The sequence below is a fragment of the Python bivittatus genome, unplaced genomic scaffold, assembly GCF_059951505.1.
Source record: "Python bivittatus isolate LINGU-HERP-01145 unplaced genomic scaffold, Pbiv_v1 ctg000590_np1212, whole genome shotgun sequence".
Taxonomy (NCBI): domain Eukaryota; kingdom Metazoa; phylum Chordata; class Lepidosauria; order Squamata; family Pythonidae; genus Python; species Python bivittatus.
The window spans coordinates 9337288-9354041 of NW_028277086.1; the positions used below are offsets into that span (position 1 = coordinate 9337288).

The 16754-nt window shown below is 39.7% G+C and overlaps 1 protein-coding gene across 1 annotated transcript in view; it reads left to right on the forward strand.

Moving 5' to 3' along the window:
• The first annotated feature begins 1996 nt into the window (after positions 1-1996).
• The window catches only part of HHLA1 (HHLA1 neighbor of OC90), a 28307-nt gene continuing 13549 nt past the window's right edge, over positions 1997-16754 (forward strand). Inside the window, exons 1-10 of the mRNA XM_088149269.1 lie at positions 1997-2067; positions 2412-2416; positions 3226-3285; positions 6109-6189; positions 6773-6856; positions 6947-7030; positions 7880-7963; positions 9493-9549; positions 10407-10493; positions 14287-14390. Coding sequence (XP_088005395.1) covers positions 1997-2067; positions 2412-2416; positions 3226-3285; positions 6109-6189; positions 6773-6856; positions 6947-7030; positions 7880-7963; positions 9493-9549; positions 10407-10493; positions 14287-14390 — 717 coding nt within the window. The remainder of the gene's footprint in view (positions 2068-2411; positions 2417-3225; positions 3286-6108; positions 6190-6772; positions 6857-6946; positions 7031-7879; positions 7964-9492; positions 9550-10406; positions 10494-14286; positions 14391-16754) is intronic.

Genomic DNA, 16754 nt, shown 5'->3' on the forward strand with positions numbered 1-16754 from the left:
TCTTCTGTGTTTTGTGGACTGGGAGGGGTAGGATGATCCAGCTACCTTTGGAGCCAAATGCAGAGCAACCCAGCACGCACAGAAGCAGCAGGTAGCTTCCTTTCTGGACGGTGTCTTTGATTTCCAAGGCTCATTGGCCACTAGCTTGAGTCAACCACTCTTCTGCTCCAGGGTTTGGGTCCTGCTGAATTGCTTAGAACAAACGTCATTCCGTTGCGCATCATCAGAGGACTTCTTTCTCCCTTCCTGCACATTATGTCATGGGCTTATCTTGAAAGGGAACAGAGCAATCGGTTTGCATGTATGTAGGAAACTGGCAACATTGTTCATGACGCTGATGGGTCGTGAGATCTGAATTACAGTGGGTTTGCTTTGGCTCCCATACCTCACTGTGTTTGTACAACAACTTACATGGTTACTAGATTAACCCATTTTCTGGTTCTCACCAGGCCTTTAATCAAATGGATTGGATTTACATAAAATGCGAAATCATGAAAAATCTCACCACCACTAAGCAGATTGTACACATGGAGCCAGTAGATTTTCAACTGCTCTGGTTAAGCATGTGTGAATGTCATCATGAAGTCATCATGTGTTTGGGCCTTTCAGTTAGCCGTTACCATTTGTAAACTTTGATTTATGGCTTATCATGTTGTTGGATTCCAGATGGTTGTTTTAACAAATCATGGTTAAAGAAATCATAGCTTAGCACAATGTGGGAATCCTATCTGTGTATATGGAGAAGAGAGAAGAGGGCTGGATTGTCTACCTGCTGTCCTTAAATGGCCTGTGATAATTCTTGGGATATCTATCAAATGCAAGATAGTTTGATGGAAAGCTTTTGTAGGAAAAACTCATTAATGGGTGCTCCACATCTACATTTTACAGAAACTACACCATGCTTGCAGCATCCAGTGGCAACTCATTTACAGTGTTCTTTTTTTTAGCTCAATTTCACAATAACATATATGTAGAATATTTTGGGTCAAAGAAAGGAAGGGCAGCTTTTACCTTCATCATTTACAGCTGTACAATAGATGGGCCATCTGCATGTCTGTTGAAAGCATACATATCGTAGAAGCATAATTCCTCTTCCACCACCATCTTCTCTTCCTCCTCCTTCCTTTTGTGTCAGGGCCATAGAACAAAGATAAGAGTTAGAGTCAAAGAACAGACTAAATCAGGAGGTTGCCTTTCCTTGATTAATTGTGCCTGCCCTATTCAGATAATCATAAAAGGCCTGCGCAGGGTTCCCACCTATCAAGAGGTGTGATGGGAGATGACCCAATAGCTGCTGTTATCTGGGTGGTCTCCCCTTCTCTGAAGCAACTTACCCTCCAAAAGGAAGACTGCCTGGACATTTATGGCATTCTGGAAAGTTGAAAACATCTTCCTTTTCCAGAAGGTCTTTCAGAATTGATTCCAGAGCTGATGCAGGACTTAGTTATAAATATATATCGAGATATTGTGTTTATATATATTAATACTATTGTATTGCTTCTATTGTACTTTATGGCATATATTGTAAACTGCATAGGGTCCAGTTAGAGTGAGGATGGGGAACAGGTATCAATCAATCAATCAATCAATCAATCAATCAATGCTAGCCAGATCCAGAAAGGCTGTCCTTGCTGTGGCGAAGTTTTAGTCCTGAGGAACTCCACTGTTTACACCATTGATGACAAAAACTTGGAGAATGCTGGTGTGTCACACACACCCCTCCCCCGAACCAAAGAGAAACAATTCTTTACATATTCATTTATTTAAAAATAATACAGTCTAATCATGTGTGGTGCTATGTATTATATAAAGAAACATCAAATAATTACAAAAATGAAATACGAGTAAAACAAACTCAATTTCTTGGGTAACTCAAAAAGGGAGAATAGTTGCTGGGTGTAGTGAATGCTGGCATGTCACCTTTGACACGCATGTCATAGATTTGCCATCCTGGTTTATGCAAATGCTATAAACTACAGCTTTCCTGTCTCAAGACATGGACCAGTTATACACAAAAATTAAGAACTACAGTTTATCCCAGTGGATCTTGACGTTAGGACGCCTGTGGTCAGTGAAGAGTTTACAGTGCTCCTCTCTGTGGAGACCTGAATTGCTGACCAGGGAATTCTGGGAGTTGATGTCCACAGATCTTAAAGGTGCCCATTTTGAAAAACCCTGGTGTAGACATCTCTTTTCATTGCCATGGTCTTTTGGCTAACAGAATAATAAACAAGAACCAAAAGGACCATTTGGCTTAAGTGCTTCTGCTAGAGTCACCAAGTTTCATTTTTCCCCCCTTCTCTCTCTCCAGACAATTTCCCAGAAAAGTCAGATTCCAAAATGCCATGGTTTTCCCTGCACGGTGGTGTTAATGTATCCATCATCTTTTTATACTTCTGCTTTGTCTCTAGCTTCGGTAAGTAACAAATTATGACTGTGTTTTCACAATGCACTTACGTTCTGGACTCACACAAAATATTGAATCTAAACTAGCTAAAAGGGGTGGGCTAACACAACATGCTGCGCCAGAAAAAAGCTAACCAAGATTAGCATTAACTAAACTTTGAACATTGGGCAAATGTAGCTGCTGAGTCTTTCACTTACCTTGTGTAGTGTTGGACTACATATTCAGACTCCTTCAGATCATCAAGAAGTTAATCTTCAACCAGTCAATGCAAGACCAATGATAAAACAGATGATAGACTACAATATTTGCAGTTGATATTTAATGCATGATATAGATCGGTGTTTCTCAGCCTTAGCAACTTTAAGATGGGTGGACTTCAACTCCCAGAATTCCCCAGCCAGCATGCTGGCTGGGGAATTCTGGGAATTGAAGTCCACCCATCTTAATGTTGCTAAGGTTGAGAAACTCTGATATAGATTCTCCTCCTAAGCTGATTATTTCATTCAACTATCTTTGGCAACATATATCAATTCAGCAGATACAATTCATTTTTAAAACTAGTTTTTTTTTATGAAGTCAAACACATGAAGTAGGAATAAAAAGGATCAATTGCGTCCCCTCTCGGTTCATTTCTTTTTTTCCAGAAAATTGTATTATTAATGCAATAATTTTGATTCAGCATCTAATAAAACCTTTATTGTTTTCTGATAAGATATTTCATACATTATCATTATCATCTTTTTTTTTTCAATAGAGAATCACATAAAGGATACGTTTTTTCAGGGATGTATTTCTTAAATTGCTATTATTTTTTGCAGCTGCAAGCACGAAGGGAGAAAAGAAGAAAGAAGAGAGAATGGTTGTAATGGCCACTGCAGGTAAATTCTTTTGGAGAACTCATTTTTTTCCCTTGTGTTTCTGCAGATTTGTTCTGAATTAGAAATGGCAGAATTGTCAAACGGTAGTGTGTCTAGATAATAATTAACAATGGCGCTGTAAAAAAAGTATTATTCCCATTGACATTGCAAACAAACAATCATATTTTTCTACCACCGCTTATCACTCTAATTCTTGTCTCTTCAAGAATTGCTATTACCATGAATTACTATGAATTACTATTACTACTGTATTAATTACTATTCTAGTCATTCAAGGCAGTTTAGCGACGGGGATGACTTTCACATGAGCAGTAACAAAATTTATTCTACTAAATTGATTATGGTTTACATCTGCCAAAGTGACTCATCAGAGACACGCAGCCAGATTTGCAAAACCTTCTGCTTCTATGACCTGCTTTAAGTGGGTCTCATTTACATCTGCTTTTATACATGTCCATTCATCCCTTCACACAAATATATGGCACTTCTGTGTGTATGAACTAGACAGATAGATGGACAGTCAGACAGACATATGATAACTCCATGATACTAGCAAGAACATGGTGACACCTATTGTTTTCACATTCCTTTCTTCATATGCGGCTCTATTCTTTGTAAGATCTTAAGCAAACTTGGCTAATGTGAGTAATCAGTGCAATTTATGCATATTCTTCCATCTCCCTTTTTCAATATGGATAGATATCCTGATTTATTCCAGACAGGCAGATATATGATAACTACATCATATTACCAAGAATATGGTGACAACTATTCTTTCGACATCTCTTTCTCCATGATGGTTCTGTTCTTTATATTCCAACCTCTAGGCCACACAGCCTTGTTTTTCTATAGTCTTTCCATCTTCCTTTAATCTGATCTGCTTCTGCTACAGTAGTTCTCTTCCATATTACTCTTGAATATTCCTGCCTTATCTGCCAATTTTCCTGGCATTTCTCTGAACCTAAAAAACTGCTCATTTTCCTTTTCTTGGTACTTTCTTCTCCTTGCTGATATTCTTGATGAAGGCATCTTACCTTCTCCTTTCTTGCTCAACATTGCCTTTATTTACTGTATTGTACACCATTCTTGTTGCTCAGGGCTGTTATCCTGTCTTTCTTCAGTTATAATGATAACTTGTTCTGAAAGCTGCTTAAACCTTTTCCTCTTTGAAAATTTGGGAATATTTTTCCAGGTTCATAAAGATGCATCCCTTCCCATAGCTCCTCAGGTTCTTTTATCTATTTATCTTAGGTTAAGCATACTTAATCTGTTTCCTACACTGATGTTATATCCTGACGGCATGTTCTTCAAGACAAATCTTGTTGGCACACCTATTAGGTTGAAACTTACAAGTTTAATCTTTTATTTGACAACAATAAGTCTTGCTCTGTTCCATGGTCTGCACTTGATGTGTTCTGACTGACTGAACCTGATTAGCTTTTTGAGATCAGCCAAGGTCAGTTAAAATACATAAAGGTAAAGTTTCCTTCAAATTGAATTAACTTGTGGAAACTTCATGGACACGTTGCTTTCTTGGCAAAAATATGAAGTGGTTTGCCATGATATTTTTGTGAATTTTTGTTTTTTAGTTTCCAGTTCTAGCCCTGGAATGTTCCATACAGCCCTGTAATGTTCTGTGGTCTCCCATCCAAATATTACCCATCAACCCTGCTTAGCTTTTCATCCAAGGACAGCTAAGTGCTACAACATAGCTGGACTATGAGATTTGATCATTTTATAAATCCATATTGTTCCTTTGTAGGCAGCATAGGGGGTGGGGCAACCTCCTTCCATATGCATCTCTGGTTTGCAGTGCCATTTTGTCTGAAACAATGCATAGCCATGGCTCTTGTGTCACATGGGAAGGAGTGTGTCCAGACAGCAGACAGAAGCAGAAATTTGTGGTTTGGGAATACAAACTCCTTATGGAAAATTAGCTTTCTTCTTCTTCCTCCTCCTCTTCTTTTTCTTCCTCCTTCTCCTCTTCTTCTTCTTCCATCATCATCATCTTCGTCATCATCATCATCATCATCTGTAGACTCCTCCCCCTTTTGCTGAAATATACTTAAGAGTAGAATGGATGGCTAACCCACTTTCAAGAACAAACTGGACAAATTTCTCTGCCATAAGAGGATTGTTTTGAAGTTCCTCTTAGCTAGATAGGAAGTGGGTGTCTATTGAGTCAGAACACTGGCCCCAATAGGCAGCAATGTCTCTGGAGATGGGTAAAGGGGTCAGAGTAATGCAAACAGTGTTGCATAGTCATGATGCAAACCCTTTTCTATGTGCATTGTGACATTGCATGCATGCCCCAAGTGGGTGCAAAGGTGCTATACTGCTGTATACTGCAGACACTACTGCATATAGCCCGATATTGACAAGACGGTTTCCTAGCAGGTCTCCAGGGTTTTAGGCAGGACATTTTCCAGCTCTAATGGGAGTGCCTGGAATTTTTCCATGCTAATCAGGAACTGTCCATATTCATCCTGTGTGCTGTTGCCTGTTGAGCCGAGTCTTTAAATCAAAGCTGAGAATTCGGGTCACCTTTCTGACAAAGCATCTGTTCACAATGTGGTTCAGCAAGGTGGGAATCTGATAAATAGGTCTTTGTTCTTGCAATTCTTCCATCCAAGAAAACATGGTCTGTGCATGATGGGGCATGGGTACAACTTAGGGTGTGACCTTATACACACCATAATGATGTGTACAACTTAGGTACGACTAATGATGGGTACAACTTAGGGTGTGACATTATGCATACCCTAAGATGTTTGGTACTGTGGTTAACACTGAATGTCAGCATTAAATAATGTTCTTTTTCAGAGCTGCCTGCAAAATTGGTTGATCTGGCAGCGATTAACCTGACGGAGATGGTGAATGGAATGCTAAACACAGCCTTCAAAGGTAGTTTCTCATTTGATTGTCTTTTCTTTGGCGAATTACATTCAAGTGGCAGACAAGGGAATAGGGAAAGAGAAGATACCTAGGAAGTAAAGCCACAAGACAAAAACCTGCTCTAACCTCTACTTGGTTGTTCTTATGAAGAAAATATAATGTGGACTAAGTCCCAAATCATTGTAGAATAGCTCTGTTTTGAAAGCCAGGGGTCTGATGGCATCAACAGGAGCATGACAATATCTAAATGGTGCACCTGCTCTTCCTACAGGCCCCACAAATATTTAGTTACAAGCATCCTTGTCCTCAACACTTTCCCCCCAACATTTACCCAGCTTTGAATCCTACCTGGCAATTCTCCATCCCTTTCTGGGTTGTTGACAGGGCGACATCTTCAGTCACCAGGGATTCTAGAGAATACATTTTCTCAGAACCTCAGGGAATAAGATGAAATACGGGTTCCCGTGGTGCCTAAGTATTCATGAGCCATTTTAGCAACCATGAGTTCCATACATAAGAGGTATAGAAAATTAGTTTCCTTACACCCGTTAATTATTAGTAGGATGATTGCTTTTAAATTATATTTCCACAGGCACTAAAGAATTCTTCTCTTTGTTGAGCATTGTATCTTATAGCTCATATGCCTTCCACAAAGTTTCCATTGTCATCTACAACAGTAAGTTATCTGATAATAAGGACCTACCCAAGTTCCCTTGGCCAATAAGATTCTGTGTTCCATGTCATCATGATCATCTTTTCTTCACAGTATCCAGCTTAAAGAACATAGATCCTGCAAAGTTCTCCATGAGGTACTGCTATTGCTTAAACAACAGGACTAATGACTTAACAGGCAAGTAATGGAATAGGAGAAATTCAAGAGAGACCTAATCTCTCAGTCTTTTGTTCCATACAGGCAATATGTTGACACTAAGAGGTGGAACAGTAGAATGAGAACATTCTTCCTAATTGTTTTTTGTCCTATACTCTCAGTAACTATTAGCATTTGTTTTCTTGTTAAAGAAGGAAGACAATTTCTATAAACAATGTATATGAACTTTAAGGTTGTTAATATCTGATTACTTGAAGTCACTCCAACCATCACCACCACCAAACCTTCTCCATGCAAAATACATTTTCAAATGATCCCTCAGGGAAAAGAACTTTAAGGGACATTTTATGTGAAGATCTTCTATGTCAAGACAGTCCTGCCTGGGGTTTAGGAGATCCAGTTCATAGCTTGCTATCAAAGTCAATTAAAAAGAGAAAAAGTAGGAACTTTTCCAACAGTACAACTGTGCTTATACATCTCCCTTCTGTGTTCAGCGATCCCATGACAGTTTATCTTTTAAAGTGAAGTAGCAGGTTTAGTCCATAGGTTTTATGAAAAATTGTTTATTGCAACTTGTCTTTTGGGTCTTTGTATCCATGCTATGTCTGCTTTTGACAGTGGAAAGGAAAATGTGGAGATCTGGATGCTCTCTGAGCTTGGCTGTTTGCTTGCAGATGTTTCATTACCTACCTAGGTAACAACATTAACACTGATAATGTACCTAGTTGGGTAATGAATCATCTGCAGGCAAACAGCCAAGTTCAGAGAGCACCAAGAACTCCACAGTTCAACCCTGAGCTGTAGATATTCTCTTCTATTGGAAGACAGGACAATATCGGAATGTCAAAATGCTTCTCTTTACTTTCTTAGATTTTACAGCGCTGCTGGTGGACATTGTTGGAAACTCCACCAGTTATCTTACTGAGATTTTCAAGTCGACTTCCATTGTGTCAGGTAAAAATGGTTGCTGTTTCTCTGGCTGTTCAATCTGATACCCCATTCATTACACGTGACTAGAGTAGATAAAAAATGAGTAGGAAGTGAAGGTAGCTCAGGGAAGAGCATTTACCACACAAGGCCTCACTTTCAGTTTGATATTTTCTGGGAAAGGTAAGAGCAACTCAGATTTGGATTACTGAACAGTTGCGATAGTTGGTCCAGACCAGAGGTAGCAACTGTTTGCATCGGTGGACATGTTTGGAATGTTGAGGGCATCTAAAATGTGTTTCTCAACCCGAGGAGCTTAAAAGTTCCCCAGGTTGAGAAACACTGATCTAAAAATGGGCATGCTCAAAAATGGTTCTTATGGTGCACATGATTAGGCACACAAAAGTCCCTTTAACCTGAAAACAATGGACAAGGCTGCTCCCCACGTTCTCTGAAGCCTCCTAGAGGTTTAGCTTGGTCTTCCTTTCTGGCAAATAGGACAGATTTCTAAACAAAGGACTGGGCTCAGCCTCTTACAGTTTGGATTGTCTAATGGCTCTTCCCATGGCCATGTAAAAAGTGCTTTTCTCTACTCCTTGAGGAGTTGACAGTTACTGTTGGTATGCTTTGCGGGATCTGATTGCTGAACCTATGTATTCCGCCTTGACAATGAGGTCAGAGAGGGGTACTATCTTTATGGTTTTAACACCAGGCAAGTTAAGGTAAGGAAAATGATTGGTGGATTCCCCTTCTGTGTTTGTCCTTCTACCCAATGTCAACAGCTGGTCATAAAGCATCCATCAATCACTCTCCTTAACATGAGCTGAGGTTGGGAAGAAGTTAGATTTTGGCAGGTAGCTCGACAGCAGATTTAGCCATCTGTCAAACTTTGTTCTGGTTTTGCACAAGTGTTTTATGTAAGTGTCTACAAAGAGTAGCTGAATAGCAGCTGATAGATAAACTGACTAGGGTTGAATCCTGAATCCTGTTCATCTAGAATAGCACTAAACCTATGTCCAGACAGAGCTTGATTATCAGCTGAAAGTCAGGCTCCCTTTAAACACAGCTGTACAAACCTTGATTTTTGTGCGGTGTTGAGTTTGTGGTGGGCAAACAGTCTGTCTCTCCTGTGTCCCAAATTCTTCTAATGAGCTGGCATCCAGATAAGAACTTACTCAAGAGTAAGCCTCTTTGAATTCCATGGAGGATGGCTTTCCACAGCAGAAACAAGCCAGCAATTTCCATTCCATTCAGTCCTTTAACTATAGGACCAACTAAAGAAGGTAATTTCAGGAAAATTTGGCTGGGCGTGACCCGTCTCCCAAAGCTTTTACTTTTGCATTTGGGAAATTATAAATAAGCATTTGTTTCTTGTTATCCCTCAACATTAGCAGCATTTTGATGTCTTGATTTTAGAATTTCAGAGAGTTTTGTTTTGTTTTTAAGGGTTTTGTTACTTCCTTCACGATGTGAATTGAAAACTAATTTCTGTTTGGATTTTATTTCCAGTTTAAGGGACCTTAAATAAGTTAACGAAATAACTCTCTGTCTTTCAGTGAGCCAGAGTAATGATACAAACTGCATCTACATTTGTGTCATGTCAGGACGAATAGGTAAACCTGAGTCGCTTCTTCATTTCAGGAATGTTTTGCTTTGAGCTGAACCCCATGTATGTAGGTACCTTCTCTCTCAATCCATCTCTCCTCCCCACCCCAGGTATGGACCGTACCATTTTACACAAGGTATAGCGCCTAGCCCAAAGTAAAGAAGTCTTTTTAAATGTGGGAGGAAGTGTTGCACAAAATAGCTGCTGTAGTGGAGGAGGACAGCCTTAAAACATTCATTTGCTAGAACAGTGTTTCTCAACTTTGGCAACTTTAAGATGAGCGGACTTCAACTCCCAGAATTCCCCAGCCAACCATGCTGGCTGGGGGATTCTGGGCATTGAAGTCCACTTGTCTTAAAGTTGCTAAGGTTGAGAAACACTGCTAGATCCCCTCCTTTTTCCTTTTGCATTTTGTTTAAATTCTGCAGAGGTCATGACATTTCCTGCTCTGGATTAGGGGAGTCCAAATTCTGCAATCCTGTCATGCTCAGGTTCCTGCTGCAGATAATCTCAGCAATCTCCTCTGATCTTCTTTAGAGTCCTCTGCTCTTGTGATTTCACCCCCATTCTCCAAGATGATTTTTCACCCCTTCCTTTTGGTGAAGGCAGTCAGAACAGCATGTGGTAGAGGCCCTCAGCCAGCATCTTCAAGCATTCCTTTGAAGCCTCTTTCTTGATTTGATTTTGATGCTGCCTGACCCCAACTGATCTTATAGGAAAGGAGTATTGAAGACGACTGCTTCTTTAATTCTGGGGGAGAACAGGAAGTTGCATATTTTATTGGCTTTTCCTTGCCACTAGATATAGTGATCATTGAACCCAAAGCAATGACTTTTTCATCTCCCCACATTTTTTTCTTCATAGGCAGAAATCTTTCAGACCTATGGGAAGCAATAGAGAAGTCTCCTATAATCAACTACACTTTTTCCGGTAACATATCAGACTTCTTGGGTGAGTCTATCCTGAATATGTTAACACAGAAAGATGAGATGTTGAGCAATGAAAAGAAGGATCAGGGTAGGCCCATGGCTATATGATCCTTGGAGCCGGTTCTGATATTAAGCAGAGTGAGACAGCAGTCTCATGTCACAGTTGTTGCGTGTCATGAAAGATTATTACAACTATCTTTTTTTAAAAAAACTATCAGGGATATACAAAAGAATCTTTTCTTCCTCAAATGTTGAATAGTTTGATCGATCTCAGTATTTTGCAATCTGACTTAGGTGAAATAAGGTCAGATGGTGTCATGTGTTGAAGTCCTTCAAGTAATAAAATATCTCAGGCAGGCCTGGTTTGCTTCTGCGTCAGGTCCTATAATCCTGCCAAGGTACTGATTTCGCAGTTCAGTTCAAATGACGGGCCCATATGACACTGAATATGCCTCTCTATTGTCCAGAAATGCTCTTTTCTGTTAGCCAAGTAGCATTTAAAATATTTACTTGCAATTAAATCCAACTTAGAAATGGTCCTCTGTAGTGTTGATTATAAGCTTCCTGCTTGCAAGTTCTGCCCTTTTTAGTTCTCCCTATATGGTAGGGAGTAAGTTAAGAGCCCTAAAGTCATATTTCCTCTTGGTGATGGCCATTACATCTTTTCTTTCTTTTCTGAAAGATTTCAGCTTGATACTGTATGGCTTCATGTTTTTAAGGAAAGATGCTGACAAAGTCTCAGAAAATATTACAAAAAAAAAACCAAAAAAAAAAAAAAACCAGGGACATTCCATAGTCCGGATTCAGTCTTTTACTAGAACAGTTATCCACTTAAAGATCAGTTGCCTAATCAGACATTTTTCAATGGAGACTTTTGTTAGGGTAATTGGATAACTTGAATGAGTAACTTTCTTAACACTAGTAAAAATAACTACATTGGTGACTCCCAGGCTAATATTAAGTGAATTAGCCCACCATTGCAAATAGAACATCTGGCTCAAACTCTGGAAAACCTGTTTTTAAAGAAAAAAGATTTTAAAAAGAAAAAAAAAGCCTCAAGTTTTTATCTATCACAAAAGGAGAAGGAGAAGGAGAAGGAGAAGGAGAAGGAGAAGGAGAAGGAGAAGGAGAAGGAGAAGGAGAAGGAGAAGGAGAAGGAGAAGAAGAAGAGGCTTTGCTGACAGTTCAGAATGCTTTGGAATCATTGCCTACAGGAAAGAATAATCATTAACAGCAGTATTTATGATTTGAAGTTAGATATATTATACAAAATTCCACCTGCAGCAGTATGTGTAAAATGTTATTGTCTAAAATCCAAAAGCAGAAAGGGAGCCAAGTCCATCTGTAGTGTAACAGCTAAGCCTCTAGGAGGAAAGGCTGGGATCTCAAATCTCTTCATGAATCCTTCTGGATTTTTGCTACCTCTCTCCCATTTTGAGGTAGCAGCCTGATAGTTCCTACTGCCACCATCTCTCCTCCAGAGAGTGCTTCATCTGGTGTTCTCCTAATTTCAGTGTGTGTGAGAGATAAGGATCTCAGGAATTGGTGTAATGCAGTCTCCTGATCATGTAGCTTAAAAGCATGTGGCTAGAGGTTTCAGCCCTTTTTGGAAGGTAGCCTAATCTCACAAGAGATGGACAAAATCAAATTTATATTTAGGGGAAAAAAACCAACATAAAATATATGAAGCCTATTTTATTGTAAAATAAATTTACAATGCAAATGCAATGTTGCTCACAAGAAGTCAATAAAGAGATAAGTAAATCTTCTTGGACACAGACTGAGTTAGGAATAAAAAGGCTGAGATGACACACAAATCTGTATTATTCCTCTGAGAGAGAGGAATAAGAAGAGGGAATAAGGAATAAGGGCAAGGAATAAGAACAAAAGACAATAAAGCTGGCACCACCCAGAAAATGAATATTCTGGGCTAGACTTACCTATCTTTACAAAGATGATTTTCTGCAGCAAAAGTTCCTCTATTTTCCCTTAGATTCCTAGAAAGTTCCAGCTTCAATCAGAAGCTATTTGAGGGTGATGGTCAGCTGTTTTCATTCCACCCTAGGTCCATAGTTTCTTCCTTGGTTTCCTCTTGAAGATATGTTCATATTTTAAAAGGACTTAGCTCCGATTGGGAGGAGCTGAAGGAATTTGATTTTTGTGTACATGACAGAGGCCACCTCTACTCAGGAAATGTATATCCAGATTGAGAAGCTGGCTGGCATGTCAGCTGATGTGAACTGGCCAGCTGTGAATATGAGGGTTTGCAGCCTCCATACTCACAACAGCATGTCAAAACTCAGCTTGCAGTCACTGTTTTTTCATGCTCCATTTGATAACTTCCCTAAATTTATTTATTTATTTATTTATTTATATCTATCTATCTATCTATCTATCTATCTATCTATCTATCTATCTATCTATCTATCCAGCTGATATATCTACCACTTTTCAATAAAATCCAATGCCTGTGTTTTATGTTGTGATTTATGGACTATGGATATTCACAAGATTGCTGATCTAATGATGGTAGAGGAATGGGGAATGGGAAGATAACCCCTGGATACAAGCTAGTTAAATAACAAGCTAGTTAATGTGGTTAGCATGATAGTCTTTCAGTATTACCTTTTGTTTTGGTGCTGAATTATCTGCTTTTTGTGTTTTACCATACCAACATTCAGCCTGTTGAGCATGTCAAGCTTGTGTGTTTGAAGCTGATAAACAATATATTTATTTCACGAACAATAATTATGTTTAACATCTTTCAGCTCCAAGGTTGCCTACATGGACACAGACTGGTACCTTGAAAGAAGAGATGTTGTTGACAAAGCAGCCAATATTGCTGAAGACTGGAAGAGGAGAAGGACTAGAGCTTCCGCTGGTACAAACCTCCTTGTGGCTGAAGACCAATGCCTCCAATGAATCTGGTCCTTCATCTGCTAAAACAATGTTGGCAAGGTCTTCTCCTTCTATAGAAAGCTACAGCACTTCATCAAGATTTCTGCCATCTCATAGTGAGTTCTAAAGCTTCAAAGGGTATATATCTGTGTAGTATGAATATGATGATTTCAACCAATCAGTCATAGTTTTCTCCAAGCATCACTGCCTCTGTGGAGCATGACATTTATTTTAACTGATTTTAGTTGCTTAAGAGGATTTTTATCCCATGCTTCAATTTTTCTAAGTTTTTCCAAATTGTGTGTCAGTATCTCCAAACTGGCTGGCAAGGTCATCTCAAGTTTAGAGATCGTAGCTTGCATGAACTACCATGAGCATGAGTTAAAACTGGGCTTGGTTGTTTGGTTGTGGTTTACTGGCCAAAATGTGCCAGAACTAACACAGTCTATACCTTCTCTATCTTAGTAATAAGTAGAATGAGAAATTGAGCAAAGTCATGATGGATGGCAGAGGTCGATGTCTGTGGGCTCATCTGGTGATGCCCACGGCTTACAAAAAATTGCAACTTGGAATGTAAGAGGAGTAAATGATAAAGCGTATGTATTGACGAAGGAAAGAAAAAGAGAAAAATTATCTTGTGACACTAAGTAAAAGGGGAGAGATATAATAGATCTGAATGAAGGTGGTCTGATCCTGTAGAGCTGAGTTAGACAATACTGGCAGGGAAGTGAATGTGTATGTTTAATTGTGATATGACCATGCATCCAAACAAATGTGCCCCTTTCCCCCCCTGAAAGTTATGGGAAGACAAAAGCAAACCACATTTTACTCTAGAAGATGCAGGCCACTAAAGATAGATCACAAATGTTCCATTAGGAACTCTGTTTATGCATGCTTTTCTTTTCTTTTTTCCCCAGCTCCAAAGATACCTTTACAAGCTGGGACCATTGTTGTGAAAGAGGATGAAACAGTCCCACCACAGTTCACAACATGGCAAAACACTGCTAGCTTGAAAAGTTCTGCAAGTCCTTCAATCCAGATCTCATCTTGGCTGCAGACAAATGCTTCAATGGGATGGGAAATTTCTCCTACCCAACCAGCTCTATCCTCTCTTCCTTTGGTCCACTCGGACTTTCTGTCTAGGACCCAACCAGTGCCAAGTGAGCATTCAAAGTGTGGGAAAGGGTGTGCTCTTGAGCAAGACTTTTGTTTTAAATTGAGAATGGGCTCTTTTTTTTAAACTTAAGAAACATTTGGGAAAAAATTGTCATTGTTTTTCTTGGCCAGTTTTTTATCATTAGTTTTGGAAATAACAGAGGAGTCTCTCTCCTTTGTGACTGAGAACAACAGTAGAAGGGACTTAATGGTCTAGTTTATTGTTCACATATTCACCATTCACAATTCCATTGTGTAACTGCATTAAAATAAGGAATAGTTGGTTCAATTAACCTTGATTTAGTATCTAGTCTAAACTAGATCCACAACTTGTAGAATTAGATTTAATGGTTTGAACATATATAGTCTCAATCGTATCTGAGGCTAACCATAGTTTATCTGGTTGGGAGAATAAATTGTGGTTATTAGAAATGTAAGCGTCAAGACTCTGCCTCTCAGCTGTTTCATGGGATGGTAGAAATATATTTCCAGATATTCAACATTTCCACTCTCTTGTTCACTGCCAAGTTTCCCAAGTCTCGTCTCGTCTCGCCCCTTCCCTTCCCTTCCCTTCCCTTCCCTTCCCTTCCCTTCCCTTCCCTTCCCTTCCCTTCCCTTCCCTTCCCTTCCCTTCCCTTCCCTTCCCCTCCCCTCCCCTCCCCTCCCCTCCCCTCCCCTTCCCTTCCCTTCCCTCCCCTCCCTCCCCTCCCCTTCCCTTCCCTTCCCTTCCCTTCCCTTCCCTTCCCTTCCCTTCCCTTCCCTTCCCTTCCCTTCCCTTCCCTTCCCTTCCCTTCCCTTCCCTTCCCTTCCCTCCCCGCCCCTCTCCTCTCCTCCCTTCAAATCATTGTTGACTCCTGACAACTGCCTGGACAAGTCTAAAGTTTTCTTGGCAGCATTTTGGAAGTAATTTGCCATTGCCTCCTTCCTAGGGCTGAGAGAGACTGACTGGCCCAAGGTCACCCAGCTGGCTTTCATATCTACGACAGGAGTAGAACTCCCGGTGTCCCAGTTTCTAGCCTGGTGCTTTAACCACTAAACCAAACTGACTCTCTTTCATTTGGTTTAGTGTCATCCATTCATTTTCCTCCCCAACCACTACTGTTTTTTTTTTTTTCCTGAGTATTCACATTTGCGATTCTCAGCTATCAGGGATTGCACAATAAATGGGACAATACCATCTGTAGCGACAACCACGTTTAGTTATGCGATGACATCTCTGAATTGAAATGGCCAAACTTATGTTAATTAAACCAAGAAGTGGGGGAATTTCATTCCTTTAAAAACATGGATATCAAATTAATCTCTTGATAGTATTTTAACACCAAAAGAAGCATGAAGACACCAAGCATAGAATGTGAAAGTAAACTTTCCATTCAGCCAATTCTTGTTGATTTTTTTCTTTTTAAGTAAAGCTTTAAGCCCTTAAGAATATGCACAGAAAGCTTTTTAAGAGCGGCTTAATTTCATGGAAGCAGAAAATCCTTTTAAAGTACCCAAGCGTAAGAACCACACACCCTATTTAGTCCAGATTTTTCCCCCTATAGTTATTATCCCCTAGAATTTAAATTTCATTTTGATTAACTGAGATTGTTTGGGAACACACCAATAATTTTATTATTCAATGTTTGCAGCAATGGGTGTTCCTTCTCCATTGGCTTCTCCATCTACAGAAGAAGAGCCAGATGCCTTGAAGACCCGTCCTCCTTCCAGTGAGTTGCAACTGTTATGTATAATACAGTGCAGTATTGTGTTTAGTCCACCTTCACAAAGGATATTTCAATGCTTGAGAAGGTGCAGAAAAGGGCTGCTCAAAGGGCTTGGGCAATTTATCTATAAGGAAAGACTAGGGAAAAAGGGGCCAGTTCATACAGAAAGATCTTGATGGCTATCAATCATGGTAATTATGGACAAATGCCAGGTTCAGATATAATATGCTTCTGAACAGCATTTGCTGGGAATATGGGTATCTACTGTAAAGGAGGATGTGACCATAATCAGTCGAGTTTGTGGACTTTTCATCTAGTTGGCCATTGTCTATCTACTCTATCTAGTTGGCCATTGTGACAAGACCGATGGACTAGATAAGCCCTTGACCAGTTGTGGCACCCCATTTCTTATGGTCTGTTCTTTTTAATGTCTGAATTGTCCTTTCGAAGGATTCCAGAAAGCTATCCTTTTGCAACAACACTTAAAAATATGGTATAAGATTCTGTAGGACAGAGCCTGATTT